This window comes from Rhipicephalus microplus, chromosome 7, assembly GCF_043290135.1.
Source record: "Rhipicephalus microplus isolate Deutch F79 chromosome 7, USDA_Rmic, whole genome shotgun sequence".
Lineage (NCBI taxonomy): Eukaryota > Metazoa > Arthropoda > Arachnida > Ixodida > Ixodidae > Rhipicephalus > Rhipicephalus microplus.
The window spans coordinates 145,143,423-145,161,942 of NC_134706.1; the positions used below are offsets into that span (position 1 = coordinate 145,143,423).

Consider the following 18,520-nt stretch of genomic DNA (forward strand, 5'->3'; position numbering starts at 1 on the left):
GTATCTCAAAAAACTTCAGCTTCTAACACTTGCATGTATCTTCTTAATGATGCTCTCTTATCCTCAGTACACTCGTATAAATATATTGGGCTTAACATTACTAACAATCTATCCTGGCAGAAACACGTCGAATACGTCACTAATAATGCTAACCGCATTCTCGGATATTTGCGACGAAACTTTTCTTCCGTACCCATATCAATGAAACTAAACCTTTACAAAACGTTAGTACGCTCTAAACTGGAATACGCATGCGCCATCTGGGATCCCGGTCAAGTAACCCTAACTCTCACTCTAGAAGCCGTTCGAAACCGCGCAGCCCGTTTCATTTTGTGCAATTATTCCCATCATGCTAGCGTCACAGCCATGAAAAAAACTCTGAACCTAACCGACTTGACTGAATGGAGGAACAGCGCAACCTAGATGTAGTTACTTCGTAACTACAGTGCTCTTTTCTGTCCTTGTTTTTTCGCTTCCGTAGTTACGAAGTAACTACTTCTAGGTTGCGCTGTTCCTGCATTCAGTTATGTCCTACCAACTTGCCCAAGCTTCTACGCTTCCTAACCGACTTATCGTTCCACCGAAAATGCTCTCGCCTTTCTCTTTTTCATAAATTTATCATTACAATCCATCGTTAAAAGAGAGCCTTCTCTCTTCCCCCTTTTACATTTCACCTCGTTTCGATCATTGCTTTAAAGTAGGTGTGCCATATTGCCGAACAAACCACTACAGTGATTCCTTCATTCCCAGAACAAGCAAAGACTGGAACTACCTTTCCGCTGCCACCGCATCAGTCATCGACCCTGCAAACTTCAAACTCTCCATTTTGCAGCAATCGTAACATTTCGCTTACTTTTTGTTGTATAACCCCCCTCCTTTCTGTAAAGCCTTCGGGCATGGAAAGTATTCAAATAAACAAATAAATAAATCTGTAAAACATGCGATCATCACTTAAAATTCAAGAATACCGGACCAGAAAGAACATAAATGCTGATTTCTTTTTTGTTCATACTGTAGTAGAGTGGAATCATAATTTTCTTGTGACCGAGTGTGCTGCAATAACGAAGATTCATTTTTTTCAAGCTGTAACTCCCTTGCTTACACGCCTCTTGGAAAGCAGAAAAGTACTGAATAAATAAATAAATACATAGGATTCAAAAAGGTGCCCTTCTTTGGTCACGACAACAGAGGAGCCGCTAAAAATAAAGAACGCCCACCTGTGCTTCTAACGCAATGCTTTATTGAATATGCACGCATTCAGTGATTTCATTTGCCTTCATAAGGCGAATAAAACAGTGGACGAAATAGCGAAAATGGTAGGAGGGGTGCAGTTGGTGCATATTTGAAGTCTTCCGAAGGAAGGATGGGGGGCATATGCTCGAGGAGGGGCACTGGCTAAGGATTTTATGGTAGTGCTATCATGTGACCAGGGTCTATATTTGTCTCAAAGAAACTTACAACTGGCCAGAACATGTGATTAGATCCTGATGGAAATGAAAATAGCACGAATTATAGCAATTTCAGTCTTGCTTATATGATCAATATAGTGCCATCTAAATCTTTGATATTTTTAACAGCATTTAAAAGTTTTTAAAAATTTCGCCGATCCCGAATGTCACGGGAATCTTGTGTGAATCATGCATTGATTCCCGTGTAGTGTAATTTTTTCCTGGAGCGAAACGTTATGAAATGACGTTAAACATATGTAAATATGTTGTATGCACAAGCATATGTTGACCAGTCACATGTGTTTAATATAACTAGTTCTTTCCACTTGCATATTGATGTCAACAGCAATAAGAGTGTTACCAACACTAGAAGTGGTATGCTGATATGCAGCGTTTGTGCTTGAGAGGAAGGTAGCCCTGGCTAGTGCTACGTAGACCAATTTCGGTGGATGACGCTAAAGTATACAAGTGTCACAAGGCTATTCAATAAATACACTCTCATGTCGGTTTGTGTAATGAGAAATAACGTAAAATTCATTCAGAAGAGAGACCACATTGTTTGTGTTCATAAAATTCCGCAATACTTAGTTTAGTCAAACAAGACAGGAAGATAGCGAATGAAGCACAAAAAGGGCAAAGCATATAGACGATAAGGAAGCCAAGAGGAATCGTAAAAGGTCTAAAGACGCAAACAGTGCATAGAAAAGCGTTCAGAACAAGAAGACAGTTTCACCATACACAGTACACAAAGACGCAGGGGAGGCTTTAGAGGCAAGGCATAAATACACTCATGCACACGGCAATGGCTGAGACGTGGTACAGATGCTCACTTGTGTAGAGGGAAGAGAACATTGGCAAGTCGGGGTCAGTAACCTTTCAGGGTTCGTCATCCAATGCTTGGACATGGAACTGGGGATGTGAGTGTTTCTGGCCATTGCCAGACGATGAGAAGCTTCGTCTGTGTCCAGGTGGGAGCTCACAGGGGCCTTGGGAAGCTCAACCGGCCACCACTTGTGCACCGTGGCAACCCCCTTCACTCGGTCCCAAGTCAGCCATGTCTCATTTACTTTGCCGTTCAACATCCTTGGCTTTTCCTCCAAATCCCCTCCTGGCTCTTACACAGCAAATGTGGTCGAGCTCACACATGCTACAGTCACGAGTTGTCGTAGTCTTTGGCAGTTTCTGTCGCATCATTTTCAAATGCACACTTACACATCACAACAATTGACGTGCAGTGGTGGCGATGTCTGTGTTACAGGAGTGCATATGAAACATTTATACATTTGAAGAAACAGCCCTACAAACACAATTGATGTCTCGCGAACATTACGCCAGCATAAGGTCTTTTCCATAACAGTATCGAGAGCTGGCATGGCTTTGCCCCGCAGAATGCTGGGATTCTATTTTTGCCGAGACCCTGATATTTATTCCTTGACTCGTTAGGTCAATGCTGCCAGTTTTAGTTTTTCCTAATGCTCTCAAATTTTACTTAAAAATATCTGCTCTTACCGATCCTGTGCACATATAAACTGTTTATCACATGAAATGCATATTCAGCCTATTATATACAGGTTGTGCCACACGTATCTGGAGGAAGGGGTTTGACAACATACACTACGGGATTTTTACGCTATCATCAGCCAGACACACTCGTCAAAGCATCTTATCCTCCCTAATTAACTTTGGCCGACTCCAGGTTTAGGAGCCGATTGCGAGAACACCCAAACGTTGGCGTCTAGATAACTTGACATGAAATTCACTAATAAAAGCCTCACGTTTACAACGTGCCATGCAGCCTAGCAGAACGACCTTGAAGCTGGATCATGGGGCATGCTCCTGTGTTTGGTTTAAATTAAATGACAATTACCTTCTTTGTACTTCATTATAACAAAATACTTTTTAAAATGAGGTTTGGTGGCTGAATTGATTTTTCGATTTAGGCTGACAGCAACACTGTACCTTATAGGTATTTGCCAACAAATGCCAACAGATGCCTTATAGGTATTCGCCAACAATTTCATTACATTGGGCACTACGTAACACCAGGTTTCATTGGATCGAATTATGACTATACAGACATCAAGATTGTGGCCAGATGGTACCACCTAGTTATTTCCTATCTACGTGGCAGACTGTAATGATTTCATGACCAATGCATTAAATGTGTGGTTTTAGAGAAAAGGTTCTGCTTTGACTCAAGGAGGTATAGTACACGCAGGATCAAAGGTAACAGAAAGTTTTTAATTCCATTTTTAATCAAGCAATTTAATATGAGCAAGACAAACATTGCAGGTCAAGCCTTTGTAATCACTTGTGTTAATTATAGGCAATTATGGCACATAACCTGCAACAGCAGCTGTCTTATTCCAGCAGTAACACACGGACGGTGCCAGCAGACACATGATCCCTCATTTGTGCTATGCACGTAATGCACATCAAGTACTGAGACAGCACTCGTGAAATATTTTTCCACACTGATATCTACAGTCGGCCAAGCGTCTACTGAGCTTGCTTACAAATCAGTTGCTTCAGCATCATCAGTATTTTTCTCAAATGTACGCTTGTTTTGTGAGGTCACCAGACTGTAAGGTGACACTATGTTTTGTGCGTAAACGTACCGGCAGTAACGTTCCTGCTTTGGGCGTCTCGCAATATACCTCGGTGCTAGTTTCAATGCAAAGTTTCACTAATTAATGACCTTGCGTGGCACCCACCTAACTGCTCGCTTACCAGGGAGCTTGACTACAGAGGTTATATGCTGAACCTACGGTTTCTTGACGGCGACAAATCTCGAAACATACAATGCTGAGCATTCGCTATACATATTGCTACGGACTAACATACGACAAAAACCACTAGTGCGCGTCAACTCGGAAGACAGCATACCGCGGCTATATGTAGGCTGCGCGTACACTCAGTTGCATCGACGATTAAAACGCGGTGTCATCGTGCTTATCTGCACAACCCGTATAAGCGCTTATGTCTCAAAAAGCTGTCTTTTTAACATGTTGATTTCAGACCGTCACGGGAGTCCGTGACGGCCAGAAAGCAACAGCTGCATGAGATGCATCACAGTGGCTCGACGAACACAAAACGTGCATCTGTGTTCCAATAATACAAACGCGGGTCGTGCACTGTGTGATAACGTGTCAACGGAACAGATTTCCCCATCAAGATATGTGAGTTCAAATAATCTACGTGGCGTATACGATTGACGGAGAGCGATCGAGCAGACTAGACCGGTCCGAAACATTTCAAAACATGGTATATATAGTAACACACTTTCTTTTTCTTTCGCTGCAGCCAATACGTGCCCACGGTTATATCGGTGTCGTCTTTCATCAATACTTCCAAGGCATAAGCCTGCCCGTACGTCATGCATTAAAGCATTCTGTTGCTGTCTATACTGAAGCGCATCCCAGCGCAAAACGTTACCAGCTCGACTTACACCCAGCGAACTTTCAAGCGTGCTCAACACTGGCACCAGCGCACAGCGTCCCAGCTTACCAGCGAGCAGCGTGTCCGTGTGGTGCTGCCAACGTTTTTAGCACTGGTACCAGCGCCCATCGTCTCAGCACTTTACGTATTTCAGTAAGCCTTGCGCTGGGACCAGCAATATCAAAGCTATGCCAGCTTCCCCCAGCGCGCCGTTCGTGTCCTCCAATGCAGTACCAGCGCCCGCCAGCGCCCCCAGTGTCCCAGCTTGCGCGTCCCAGCGGAAAGGCAGCGCTTCCAGCGCGTTTGCAGTGCTCTCTGTACGAAAAACTTACTGGGTAGACGCTTTTTTTTCAATAAGCAAGCCAGCTGCTGCGTCTTATGTATCACCATTGGGGAACAAAGTGGATGGTCCTGACAGCTTGCTGCTCCGAGATATATTTTACATTGGAATTCATCGAAGGTTAGGTTGGTCCACAGTGTCTTAAATGAGAATGAACTTACCAAAATGGTTAACTCAGCCAACAAGCTCATGCCGGTAGCTCTCACACCTGTCGCGCAAGTCACGAGTGAACCATCACTGAGTGAGCAGTTTCACGAGACGAACGAAATTTCACGTCTCATGGACTACCTGGGCACCCTTAATACACAGTTATTCTCAACCAGTTCATGCTCTTGGAAGTGGCCAAATGCCAAAAACTATGCTGTTACCTTCCGAAGTTCGGCAACACTGCCTTCAAATGCGTAACACCCTGCGGGCTCTCGGGAAACGATCCGAGAAGGCACTGAGGGTGACCAGCGTTGGTGGCATGGAAGAAAATTGATTACCAGTCTTTTTCCTAACCGACCTCAATAGTGGCTTGGTTTCCTTCCTCATCAACACAGATGCCGAAGTGAGTGTACTCCAAGAATCGCCCTTGGACCGCAAGTGCGCGACCACTTCACCTGTGGCAACAGTCAACTTAATGACAATTGCTATTTACGGCAACCACTTCCCAACTATTCGTTTGCTCCTGCAAATATTGCTATGATAGACCTTTGTAATAGCCAACGTCCAATTCGCGATCCTTAGGGCGGATTTTCTGCGCCACTTTGGTCGTCAGTTGACGTGCGCAACCACCAGCTACAGGACCGGTGTCACAATGCGAAGTAAAGGGCCAGTCTTCATGACATACGCCACTGTGTCCTACTCTGAACAAGACGGTGGGGCGTTTCACCTTCATATGAAACTGATTTTCTGAGCTGATCCACCATCGTCAAGTGGCTTCATAAGTAAAGCACGGCATATTCCAGCACATCACCACTACTGAGCCAGCGGTTCAGACTCGACTACTTCGATTGTCACCTGAAAACCTAGCATTGATGCAGCAGGCATTTGACCACAAGTTGGACCTGGGCATCATCCAACTTTCTGCCAGTCTTTGGGCATCTCCCCTAGACAAGGTTCCTAAGTACTTACCGGGTGACTAGCGCACTTGCGGGTACAATCAAGCTTTGAACAGTGTCACAATGGCCGACAGATACGCCACGCCACATATTCACAATATACTGACCGGCTGCCATGCGGCCACAATTTATTGGAATGTTATCTTATGCAGGCACACCACCGCACACCTGTACCGCCGGAAGACGGCCCCAAGATTGCAATGACAACACGTTTTGGTATATCCGAATTCCTTCGCATGTCATTCTGTTTTCGCAACGCAGGGCAAACATTTCAAAGGTTTTTCGTTGGTGTTCTACGAGACCTCAATTTTCGCCGCTCCTACGTGGACGACTTGCTTATCGCGAGCACCAGCGCAGAAAATTATGAAGGGCACCTGTGGATTGCATTTTCTCGCCTATCCGAGCACGGCGTTATAGTAAACGCGGCCAAGAGTGAACTCAATGTGCCTGGCAAGAAGAGCTAGGCCAGGTCAAAAACCAGCTGCTGCTTTCCGTCGACCACCAACAGGAAACCGCATGACCACTGCTGCACAAGTTCTTCGTCTCCAAGGAAGAACAATTCCTTCGACTGGAAAGACCGAAATTGTGAGTTCAATCGTTCCATATTTGCATTAAAGTACGGCTACAGCGACTCGCTGCAGCGGCCTCCCATGTGTTATGCCACGAACCGAAAGCCCCCGCTTCAAGTAGGCGTACGAAGCGACGGCATGAGAAACGACCACAATAATGAAACGGTTAACTTCTACGCCACAAAAACCTACATTCACGACTCCAGAATACCCTTGTAATGCTGTGGCATTTCGTTATTTCACTTTCGCCTAATTTTCAATTTTCACGTTTCACTTGGCCTAATTGACTTTTGTGGGAGCCAATTAGGCCAAGTGGAAAATAGCACTATGCACCTCCTATTCATTCTGCCTCGTGTTGGGAGTATTTGCCATCTCCGGCGTCACAGAGATGGCCATGTAGAAACCATGCCATAATGGTGCTCTGCGACATACCCCTAGAATGTGTTAAAGAGGCTGGAGGAATCACAGACAGCTTCGGGACCACAGTAATTTAAACATCACGGTTTTCTAGCAACTCTACATCGAGAGAGAACAGCTGTGCTTGGTGACCAATGCTACAGTGGTAGAATAAAATGCAGGTTTTTTAAGAACTACGTCGTTCTTAGTTCAGAATAAAGTCACGCTTCCGGTAACAAATACCGTATCTTAGTATTTAAGTCGCACATGAGACCACGTGCTGTGATAAACGAAGAAGGGGACCCGTACCTGATCATCTGCCTGCGTTGAAGGTCAAGGGGTCAACTGAGCGAACCAGCGCCCCTGGCTCGTACTCGTGCCCGCTGCTCCTTCTAACTCCTTTATTTGCAACACACTTTCGTGGCTGGCAAATTGAAGCACGTTTTCAGAAAGCTCTGAGTGAGTCTGCAGCCAGGTGGTGTTAACTGGTGACGGAAGGGGTTTGCGAAAAATAATGACGCTAAGCGAGGCGGTGGCTTGTCTTGCGGACTGAGCCATCCATTCAAGTTATAGTGTTTAGATGTCTTGGAGGTCACGTTTCTTGATATCCTTAATGTTGGGTCTCGAGAAATCGTGCGCTTGCTTCTCTACTTAGCACTGCAGGTCGCGTCGATACAATTCCGAAACTCACGCTGGTGGCTTTTGCGTTTCTTGCGTCACTTCTTTTAGTATGATGAGTCTGACTTTAGTCTCATCTTGTACATTCGGAAAGCTTCCTGATAATCATCGTTACCCTTGGGCTGTTGTTGGCGTTTCGTGTCGAGCTTCTGCAGGTGCTGCGTGAATATGCTCCGCATGATCACTTCGGGTGTCAGGTGGTCATGATTGTTTGCCTGGCTCACAGGTGCTTGTGGTCTGAGTGAAGAATTCATGGTCGGCGACGATTCCTTTTCTTTTGACGAGGATGACAACGATGTCGAAGTATTTTGGTTCCGTCGGGCAGTGACGTTGCCAAGAGCGGGATTCTCGGCTGCGTTCAGAGGCAGTTGAGATTCGTTTACGTACTCTGTGGCTGGTGGATGATTGTCAGCGTCCGTCCCGGCATCACGAGTGATGGCGCACCTACAGCTGACGTTTTCTGGTGCATTAATCTGAGTTATGGCGGCGTTTTTGGAGACGTCGCTGCAGAAGTCTCCTGACGACTGGTAGATTACGGTGGATCTTGCTTGGCAAAAGCCCTCCTTTGTGTGGGGTCCCTGCATGAAGTGCACGGCGTAGTGCTGGAGCTGTGTGGTGTGGCGCTCGTACACACAGCGCAGATCTCTGGCGTCAGGCGCTATCTCCTTGTGGTATGTGGTGGTGTCGTAGAAGGTCGCGTGGTATATGTTCTCGGTTGAGTGAAGCTCGTAGCAGCGCTGCTGCTCACCATACCGATCATCAACTTGCTTGGCTGCGTGGAAACGCTACCGCCAGGATTGGACTTGAGGAGCATGAAGGGTGAGTAATAGGGTTCCGCGCGTTGTTGTTCACTAGGCAAGCCCTGCAGGCACACGAGGCCCCGCTACGGGCAGTACGTGCGTTTGCCCTTTTCGTCTGGGACGAGGGACTGTCTTGGCAAGCTGCAGTTCAGACCGCGGGAAACCGGGTCCTTGTAGTCGATGCGCATGGTGAACTCGGAGCTTTCCTTGGCCATCGAACTCTCCACGGCGTGCCTTGCGGCCGAATCCTTGCACTGAATTGCCATTGATCACATGGAAAGTGACGGGTTTTTAGCGTGTACCAAAAGCTCATTGGCATTGTAGTTCGAAGCGAAGTCACCGCCTGCGGCGACGAGGAGGTGAGAAGAAGCATGAGGGTGGTCGACGGTGAAGTCGCGGCCCCCGTGACAACGAGGCCAGAGGGATCGAGAGGCAGGTGGAAAGCGAAGTTGCGGCCCGAGAAGAGATGGTAGTTGATCATGGTGTATGATCTTGTACTGAGGTGTTGTTGGTACGCTGTGAGCAGTTCGTTAGGTTGCTGATGTCGTACAGAGAAGTTAGATGTCGTCCCGCGCATCGGTTACATTGCAGGGTTCTGGTGGTGCGCCAATCATGGGCGACACGGTTGCGTTTGCCGTAGCGAAAGCATAGGTTGTCTTCGTGAAGCCGCTACCGCATCTCTACCTGAGGTAGACGTTCGGAGCAATCCTGGACAGTGTCTTCGGGAGAGGTGCACAGGACACGGGGGTGCGAGTATGAAGATCAAACTTCTGCTGCTAAAGACGTAGTGGAGCGCAAGGGTGGCTGTGGTGTCCGCAAGTCTCGCTGCGAAAATCTCCAGCCTGTTGACAGTACCTATTCCTCTACACCTCTTTCTTACGGTATTTCCATTTGCACTTTCATGAAGCTCATGAGGTCTTTCACTTGTGATCGGGCTTCCTGGGATGCTGTGGCGTTCTCAGTTAGCATGGCTTCTTTCTGCCATGGGCGATAAAGGATGCTGAGGTCGGGAGATAACGCTCTCAAGAGGACGTACCGCAGCACTGTGTAATGTTATTCTGGAGACACTCAAAGACCTTCCAACGCGTTGATGCAAAATGTGGCTTCATCATGTAGATTTCTCAACAGAGTGATGTGTGCGGAACTTCGGACTGGTGCGATTGACAGCAAACTGTTGACATGATTGTCGACTAGTATGTCTCGATAATTGAAGCGGTCAGACAGGATCTGAATGGCGACGTCATAGTTCGCTTCAGCAAAGCGAATACCTTTAATGGCGGCCTTCACTGCCTCAGTCAGGAATGTTATTAGGTATTGAATCTTGCCAATTTTTTGTATCCAGTCGTTGTTGGGGATACTGGTTTGAAACTGGTCACAAAATACTGGCCTGTTGCGTCGGTCACCTGAGAAATTCGCTATGTGCAGCTTGGCCAGTGTGAGGCGAGACGGCATTGCAGGAGTCGGAAGGCCGGGCGAAGGTAAGGTTGCGGTTGGCTGTGATCTGCCTGCGAGGGGGTCACTGAGTGGAGCAGTTGTGACGTCGGGGTATGCGGGTGGGGTTGGCGACTGTGGCTCGATTACGCGTTGAACCCTTTCTTTAGCGCAGATGACCCGATCTTCGTAATCGCTTGCGGTGGTAAAGTCTGCCTCGATGTCCTCACCATGTAGCACAGCTTGAATATCCTTGTGAAAGGTGACGAGGTGGGCGTGTTTTGCCAGAATGATGTCGATGAGCTCCGGGAGCCTGTGAGCAGGGGTCCTAGCGTCTGCCACTAGGTCGTCAAGAGTTGATATTAGCTTGGTGAAGGCTGTCCGGTAGAAGCCACGTTGTACTAAGAGTTGATACATTGTTGTAGTCAAAGGCCAAACGACCGGGTGGGTTTCGGCACCAGAACTAAGTGTGAGAAACGAAGAAGTGCACCCGGACCCGATCGTATTGCTGCGTTGAAGATCAAAGGATCAACTGAGCCAACCAGCGCCCCGAGCTCGTTCTCGTGTCCACTGCTCCTTCTTCCTCCTTTATTGAACACGCGCAGGGCACTGATCACCGTTTAGCAAGCGAAGCAAGAGACGTAGAGCAAGCAGCTGGCATCGAACGGACACAGATGGAAACGCAAATCCGCCGCTGTTGCGCGGTTGAGCCAGCACAACACAGTAAACTAGGTCAGTTTTACCTGGCAACGAAAACGAGCCAGTTATAAGTTAAATGAATTGTACTAGTTACCCGCATGGTGGTCGTACAACATGACACATGTGCAATGCACGGCCGCAAAATACAGTGTGTGGTACGTACCGTCTTTCCAACAGAAGTCAATCGTACTCTCGCGCTTTCTAACACGTCATTTTTTACCTTCGAGCGTTTTAAGACCACATGGAGGCTGATATTCTGTAGCAAGAATAATGAAGCCCCGAAATTTGAATAGAGTCGCTTTTTGTAGATGAAAAAGAAGGACTATTAGCTCACCCATAAGCTTGCAGAGATTTGCATTAGAGCGATAGCTGTAACCTGCCACATGGTAAGGCGATCCTTGTTTTTTTTTGTCCCGCTGCGGTGGTCTAGTGGCTAAGGTACTCGGCTGCTGACCCGCAGGTCGCGGGTTCAAATCCCGGCTGCGGCGGCTGCATTTCCGATGGAGGCGGAAATGTCGAGGCCCGTGTGCTTAGATTTGGGTGCACGGTAAAGAACCCCAGGTGGTCAAAATTTCCGGAGCCCTCCACTACGACGTCTCTCATAATCATATGGTGGTTTTGGGACGTTAAACCCCACAAATCAATCAAATCAAATCAATCGATCCTTGTTTTTGTTCACCTATTCACTGTGACGGATAGCCACTGTGGCAGATTGAACGAGAATTGGGTGGTTTCATGAAATATAAAAAAAATTAGAATAATGGTATTTTATTTCATTTTACTTCTTTGATAAATGACTCATACACACTAGGACGATTCGCCAGGAAAGCGTAGCGCAATTTGTTTTCTATTAGCACTAAAACAATGGCAATAAATTATTTGAATAAAAAACGCACTTTTTGTTTTCTTCCTGGCAAGGTATGGCCTACCTTTACGTGAAAAAAAATCCCCCGAACGATGTTGTTCGAGAGCTTTTAATAGTTTCACGCAGCCGTGACGATGAAGGAACGTGCACGATAGGACCAGGAGCAAGCCGCAACAATCTTTTATTTCACTGGGCTGACCTGCGCCCGAAAGAAACAAGTGAACCACCGTACAGAGGGCGAACTACTACACCGGTGCCCACGGCTGCCCTCGGCTTATTGCCGAGGGTAGCCGATAAATTTTCCGATAAAACGCGGCACGAAGATAAGTTCACGGATCACGCCTTCATGATGGAGCGCAGATACACACTAGCCACGTGCGTGACAAGCAAAGTGATAAGGATGGCAAGTAATTGCGGCATTACTCCACTTTTAAATAAGCATCGGCCCGATGCTTAAAAGAGCAAACATTGAAAACCGAGAACAATGTCATAAGAACACACGAAAACAAAAAGGAAGATCAAAATTCGCAGTTGACATTGCAAACTGTAAGGTCCATTACCGCGTGTAATAAGGTTTAAGGCGCACGACATGCACAAGTTCTGGGTTAGCGCGGCGCCGTTGCGGTGTCGTCGCGCCATCGGGGACAACTTCATAAACCAGTTCACTAACACGACGTTTGACCTTGTAAGGTCCAAAATAACGGCACAACAACTTTTCGCTGAGTCCTCGGCGGCGAATGGGGGTCCAAATTCACACACGGTCACCGGGTTTGTATTCCGTATGGCGGTGGCGTAAGGTGTAGCGTCGAGCGTCGATGGACTGCTGTTCCTTAATCCGCAGGCGTGCAAGTTGTCGGGCTTGTTCTGCACGTTGAAGGTAGGTGGAGACGTTGTGGTTCTCTTCTCTGACATCTGGGAGCATGGCGTCTAACGTTGTAGCTGCCTCTCTGCTGTAGACGAGGCTAAAAGGCGTCATGCGTGTGGTGTCCTGTATTGCAGTGTTATAGGCAAATACGATGAATGGAAGGATGCTGTCCCAGGTTTTGTGTTCTGCATCGACATACAAGGCAAAAATGTCAGCGATAGTTTTGTTCAGCCGTTCCACGAGGCCGTTTGTCTGCGGATGATACGCAGTAGTCTTCCGGTGGCTGATTTGACTGTGGTGCAGGATAGCTTGCATTAGCTCTGCCGTGAACGCCGTTTCCCTGTCCGTGATGAGCACCTCGGGGGCACCGTGTCGCAACAGGATGCAGTTGACAAAAAACTTCGCGACCTCCTCTGCTGTTCCATTCGGCAAGGCTTTTGCATCGGCATAACGGGTGAGGTAGTCAGTTGCTACGATTATCATTCTATTGCCAGAAGTTGATGTCGGAAAGGGACCGAGAAGGTCCGTTCCAATCTGTTGTAAAGGCTTTGCTGGGGGTGGTATGGGGTTCAGCAGCCCGGCTGGCCTAGTCGGTGGCCTCTTTCTTCGTTGGAATTCACGGCAAGTCTTTACGTACCGCGTGACGTCGGTGGGCAGTCGTGGCCAGTGGAATTTCTCTTGGATTCGGCGAAGAGTGCGCGCATATCCAAGGTGTCCAGCAGTCGGTTCGTCGTGGGAAGCCTGTAGAATTTCTTCTCGAAAGTTGCTGGGAACGACAATAAGATACGTAGTCTTATTGGGCGCAAAGTTCTTCTTTATGATGATGCAGTTTTGAAAACAGAAGGATGAGGGTCCCCGCTTAAATAGTGCAGGGGGTGATGAAGTTTTGCCTTCCAGGTATTCATGGAGAAGCTTGAGGTTAAGGTGCGCGCGTTGCTGTTGCGCAAAAGTGCTGCTACTGATAGATCCAAGGAAGCTGTCATCGTCGTCGTCGTTCTTTGGGGCTTCATCGACAGGGGCCCTTGACAAGCAGTCTGCGTCCGAATGCTTCCTCCCAGACTTGTATGTTACGGTGACATCAAATTCCTGGAGACGAAGACTCCATCGAGCGAGGCGGCCGGAGGGATCTTTCAAATTCGCAAGCCAGCAGAGAGCGTGATGGTCACTCACAACCTTGAATGGTCGTCCGTAAATGTAAGGACAGAATTTCTATGTCGCCCAAATGATTGCGAGACACTCCTTCTCAGTAGTTAAATAGTTACTCTCGGCCTTCGACAGCGAACGGCTAGCGTATGCGATCACTTTTTCGAAGCCGTTGTTTTTCTGGACAAGGACCGCACCTATACCCACGCTGCTTGCGTCGGTATGAATTTCAGTTTGGGCATCTTCGTCGAAGTGTGAAAGGATGGGAGGGGACTGTAAACGACGCTGGAGGTCCTTAAAGGCTTTTTCTTGCTGCGCTTTCTATCGAAGTGGTACATCAGCCTTTGTTAGCTTCGTCAAAGGTTCAGCTATGCATGAAAAATTCCTCACAAATCTTCTGTAGTAAGCCCACAAGCCAAGCAACCTTCGTACGGCTTTCTTGTCTCTCGGCCGCAGAAAATACTCGATAGCGGACGTCTTCTGGGGGTCGGTTCGTACACCGTCCGTGCTGATGATGTGGCCAAAACATAACAGCTCATGATATGCAAAGCGGCACTTCTCAGGCTTTAGGGTAAGTCCTGAAGACTTGATTGCATTGAATACGGCCCTCAGTCTTCGCATGTGTTCGTCAAAGGTTGCCGCAAAGACTACGACGTCGTCGAGATACACGAGGCAGGTTTGCCATTTCAGGCCTGCCAACACCGTGTGCATTACTCGTTGAAACGTTGCCGGTGTGGAACAAAGCCCAAATGGCATGCCCTTAAACTCGAATAACCCGTCCGGAGTGATGAAAGCCGTCTTTTCTCTGTCCCTTTCGTCAATTTCAATCTGCCAATATCCTCTTTTGAGGTCCACGGACGAGAAGTACTTGGCATGACAAAGTCGGTCTAGGGTGTCGTCTATCCTTGGGAGCGGGTAGACATCTTTCTTCGTTATGTTGTTTAGCCTACGATAGTCGATGCAGAACCGGAGGCTTCCGTCCTTTTTCTTTACGAGAACGACTGGTGCTGCCCAAGGGCTTTTGGAAGGTTGAATGACGTCATCGTGAAGCATTTCGTCCACTTGTTTCCAAACAGCTTCACGCTCTCGCGGCGACACACGGTACGGGCTTTGGCGAAGAGGTCGGGCGTGCTCGCTGGTTATGATCCGATGCTTGGCAATTGATGTTTTCTGCACCTTTGACGAGGTTGCGAAACAGTGACCGTAGCTTTCTATGAGAATGCGGATCTGATTGGCCTGTCGCTGGGAAGCTCAGGGTTGATTTCGAACGCAGGCGGCTGGTTCTGCATTGGCGAGTCTTGGTGGAATTGGTCGGCGATGGCGAACATGCCTGGAATGTCACCTACATCATCCAAGAAGCCAATCGTGCTGCCTTTGTTGAGGTGTCGGTGTTCCGTGCCGAAGTTGGTTACGAGCACGTCAGCTTGTCCATTCTTGAAGTAAGCGATGCCTCTGGCGACGCCAAGCTGTCGGTCTAAGAGGAATTGTCTGTTTCCCTCGATCACGCCTTCAACATCCTTGGTGTTGTCTGTAACCAGTGGTATTATGACGCTGTAACTACTGGTATTATGAGTAGTTCGCCATCTGTACGGCGGTCCACTTGTTTCTTTCGGGCGCAGGTCAGCCCAGTGAAATAAGATTGTTACGGCTTGCTCCTGATCCTGTCGTGCACGTTCCTTCATCGTCGCGGCTGCGTGACAACTGTTGGAGGTGCTGGGTATGCACCAGGTCCCTGAGCCGATAGCTGCACGGAAGGACGAGGCCCCCAAAATCAGCGACGCGACTCGCAGTAGCCGCCGCCTACAAGGGTTGCCACCGGAACCCAGAACGCTACCGGAGTGCACTCGACAGAAAAATCGATTGCTTGATTTGTGGGGTTTAACGTCCCAAAACCACCATTGATTATGAGAGACGCCGTAGTGGAGGGCTCCGGAAATTTTGACCACCTGGGGTTCTTTAACGTGCACCCAAATCTGAGTACACGTGCCTACAACATTTCCGCCTCCTTCGGAAATGCAGCCGCCGCAGCCGGGAATCGAACCCGCGACCTGCGGGTCAGCAGCCGAGTACCTTAGCCACTAGACCACCGCGGCGGGGCCACTCGACAGAAAAAAGAAGACTCGACGTCAACCGTGAGCCTACAAGCTGCGCCCACCCCTGTCATCTTGCAACAGCCTCGAGCGCCTCCAACCTTCCACGGCTCACCTGCGGAAAGATGCAGAAGATTGGCTCGACCAATTCACTCGGGTGGCTTCACTAAATAAATGGGATGACAAGATGAAGGTGAGTCACGTTTTCTTCGCACTCGACGGCCCCGCTAAAACGTGGTTTGAAAACCATGAGGCCTCTGACTACGTGGGAGGTGTTCAAGACTGATTTCTTGAGGACGTTTACCAACATGCTGCGCAAAGAAAGGGCTGAAATTCTGCTACAATCGAGGATCCGAGAGCCTAACGAAACTGTGCCTATATACGTCGAAGAAATGAAGCTCCTCACCTGCCATGTGGATCCGAACATGGCAGAGGAAAAGCAGGTTGGGCTTCTAATGCGAGGAGTCCCTTTTCGCTGGCCTAGTTCGCAACCCGCCGAAAACCTTCACCGAGTTCACGCAAGAGGCATCCACCATTGAGAAGACCTTAGATTCCCGAACCCGCCAGTACAACCATACAGCGCACATAGCTTCCATGGACCCTCAAGCAACGTTTGCAAGTACCAGCAGCTTGCGTGAAATAATACGCGAAGTCGTTCGCGAGGAGCTGCGGCTACTTAAAGCATCACCCTCGCAGCCTCCAGAAGCGTCACTCACGGATGTCATACGCGACGAAGTTCGCATTGCTTTGAGTGTTTCTCGGACGGCGACTCCATGTCAAGAAAACAGGGAATAAGTTACGCTGCCGTAGTACGCAGCCCAAGGGGTACCGCCAACATGCACCGTGAGCATTACGAACCACCCCAGCGATCGCCGTCACCCGTCCACTCACCTGCTTTTTTTGGGAAGCGCCGCGAAAAGCAGACCTCTGGAGAACACCCGACCAACAACGCCCACTATGCTTTCACTGCGGTGAGCCAGGCCACATCCTCAGATACTGCCTTTACAAACGCATGGGACTTCGCGGTTTTGCCCTCAACGCACCACGACCGTGACCTGGACAGCGACCACGTGAAGTTGAAGACTACTTGCGCCATGCCGAGTATCCGCCCACCCGTTCATCACGATCACCATCACCGCCATACAGCCGCTACACATCGCCAGGCCGTGGCAACGCGGCGGCAGCGCGAGGAAGGTCCCCGAGCCGTTGTAGGGCAAACTGAGTAAAGCAGCCTTTGGAGGCGAGGTTGCTTGCCGGCGAATGGACGAAGAACCTCCACTGATCATACCTCACGACGACGGTGCCCCGATGGAGACACGATGGCTCCTACGACGACACTTCGCACTAAGCTCGACGGCACGCCCCAACCGCATTTGCAGCACTCGCAGAAGCCGTGATTCGACACCAAGACTGACGTCCAACTCGAGATCTAGAGCCTCTGACCTAGACGTACTTATAGACGGCCGTAGTGTAACAGCACTTATAGACACAGGAGCCGACTTTTCTGTAATAAGCGGAGCCTTCGCAGAGCAACTAAATAAGGTAATGACTAGATGGGATGGCCCCGTGATCCGCACAGCCGGAGGCCATCTCGTTTTGCCAACGGAACGATGCACAGCCCGAGCGACTCTCAGTGGACGTACTTACCCAGCTCCTCCACCAGTTGTCACGCAGCCGCGACGATGAAGGAACGTGCACGACAGGATCAGGAGCAAGCCGCAACAATCTTTCATTTCAATGGGCTGACCTGCGCCCGAAAGAAACAAGTGAACCGCCGTACAGATGGCGAACTACTACACTGGTGCCCACGGCTGCCCTCGGCTTATTGCCGAGGGGCGTTTTCCGATAAAACGCGACACGAAGATAAGTTCACGGATCACGCCTTCATGATGGAGCGCAGATACACACTAGCCACGTGCGTCACAAGGAAAGCGATAAGGATGGCAAGTGATTGCGGCAATATTGATGGAGCCATGATGATTATGTTGCGAAAAATGACGAATAAAATCTTGCAATAGTATATTTTCATAAAAATTTTATGCAACGCTATCACCCATTTTTGTCAGAACTCTAAAGCTTTGTATGCGGAAGAGATAACTGCCGTTATAAAACCCCTTCGAATATACGCAAAGCCCTAAAATCGCTGGCTCAAATTGCTGTAGAAGAATTTCATGAAATGTAGCTGTATGTGTATAATTTTTGGGAACGTAAGAGCACCTGCGCCGCTGAAAAAGAAACTGTTGTGTAAAGCAGATAAAGTGGTGAACAAATGAAGCGAGGCCGAAATCGGCATTGGTTCAAGCCATACTATTAGGGCATCTGGAAGCTTACCTCCTGCGAAACGAGAAACTGTGGCCAGGATTCTATCGGCGACTTTTTGGTCAACAGTCGAGCACCTTATGCATTGAAGGAATAATGTATTTATTTTTGCATAATGCAGCGCGATTTGGGCTATCGCACGAGCAAGTTTTTAACATCAGCGCACAAGAAGAAAGGCAGTGCAACTCTCCAAGATGAAGAAACAGAAGAGGCAAGATTACACTCCCAAAAACTGGTCCCAAAAACTGGGTGAACTGGTTCAGTTACCGATGCCATTGGAAGCTGGGCTCGTCTTTTCGGACTCTTTCGGACGGTGGTTTGGCTGAGCTTTGGGTG

General features: G+C 48.5%; 1 protein-coding gene across 1 annotated transcript; it reads right to left on the reverse strand.

The window, feature by feature from the left end:
* Positions 1-9,840: 9,840 nt before the first annotated feature.
* On the reverse strand, positions 9,841-10,620 carry LOC142767901 (uncharacterized). Its single transcript, XM_075870144.1, has one exon. It carries the CDS (start codon positions 10,618-10,620, stop codon positions 9,841-9,843), a length of 780 nt encoding a protein of 259 aa, XP_075726259.1.
* Positions 10,621-18,520: the final 7,900 nt, after the last annotated feature.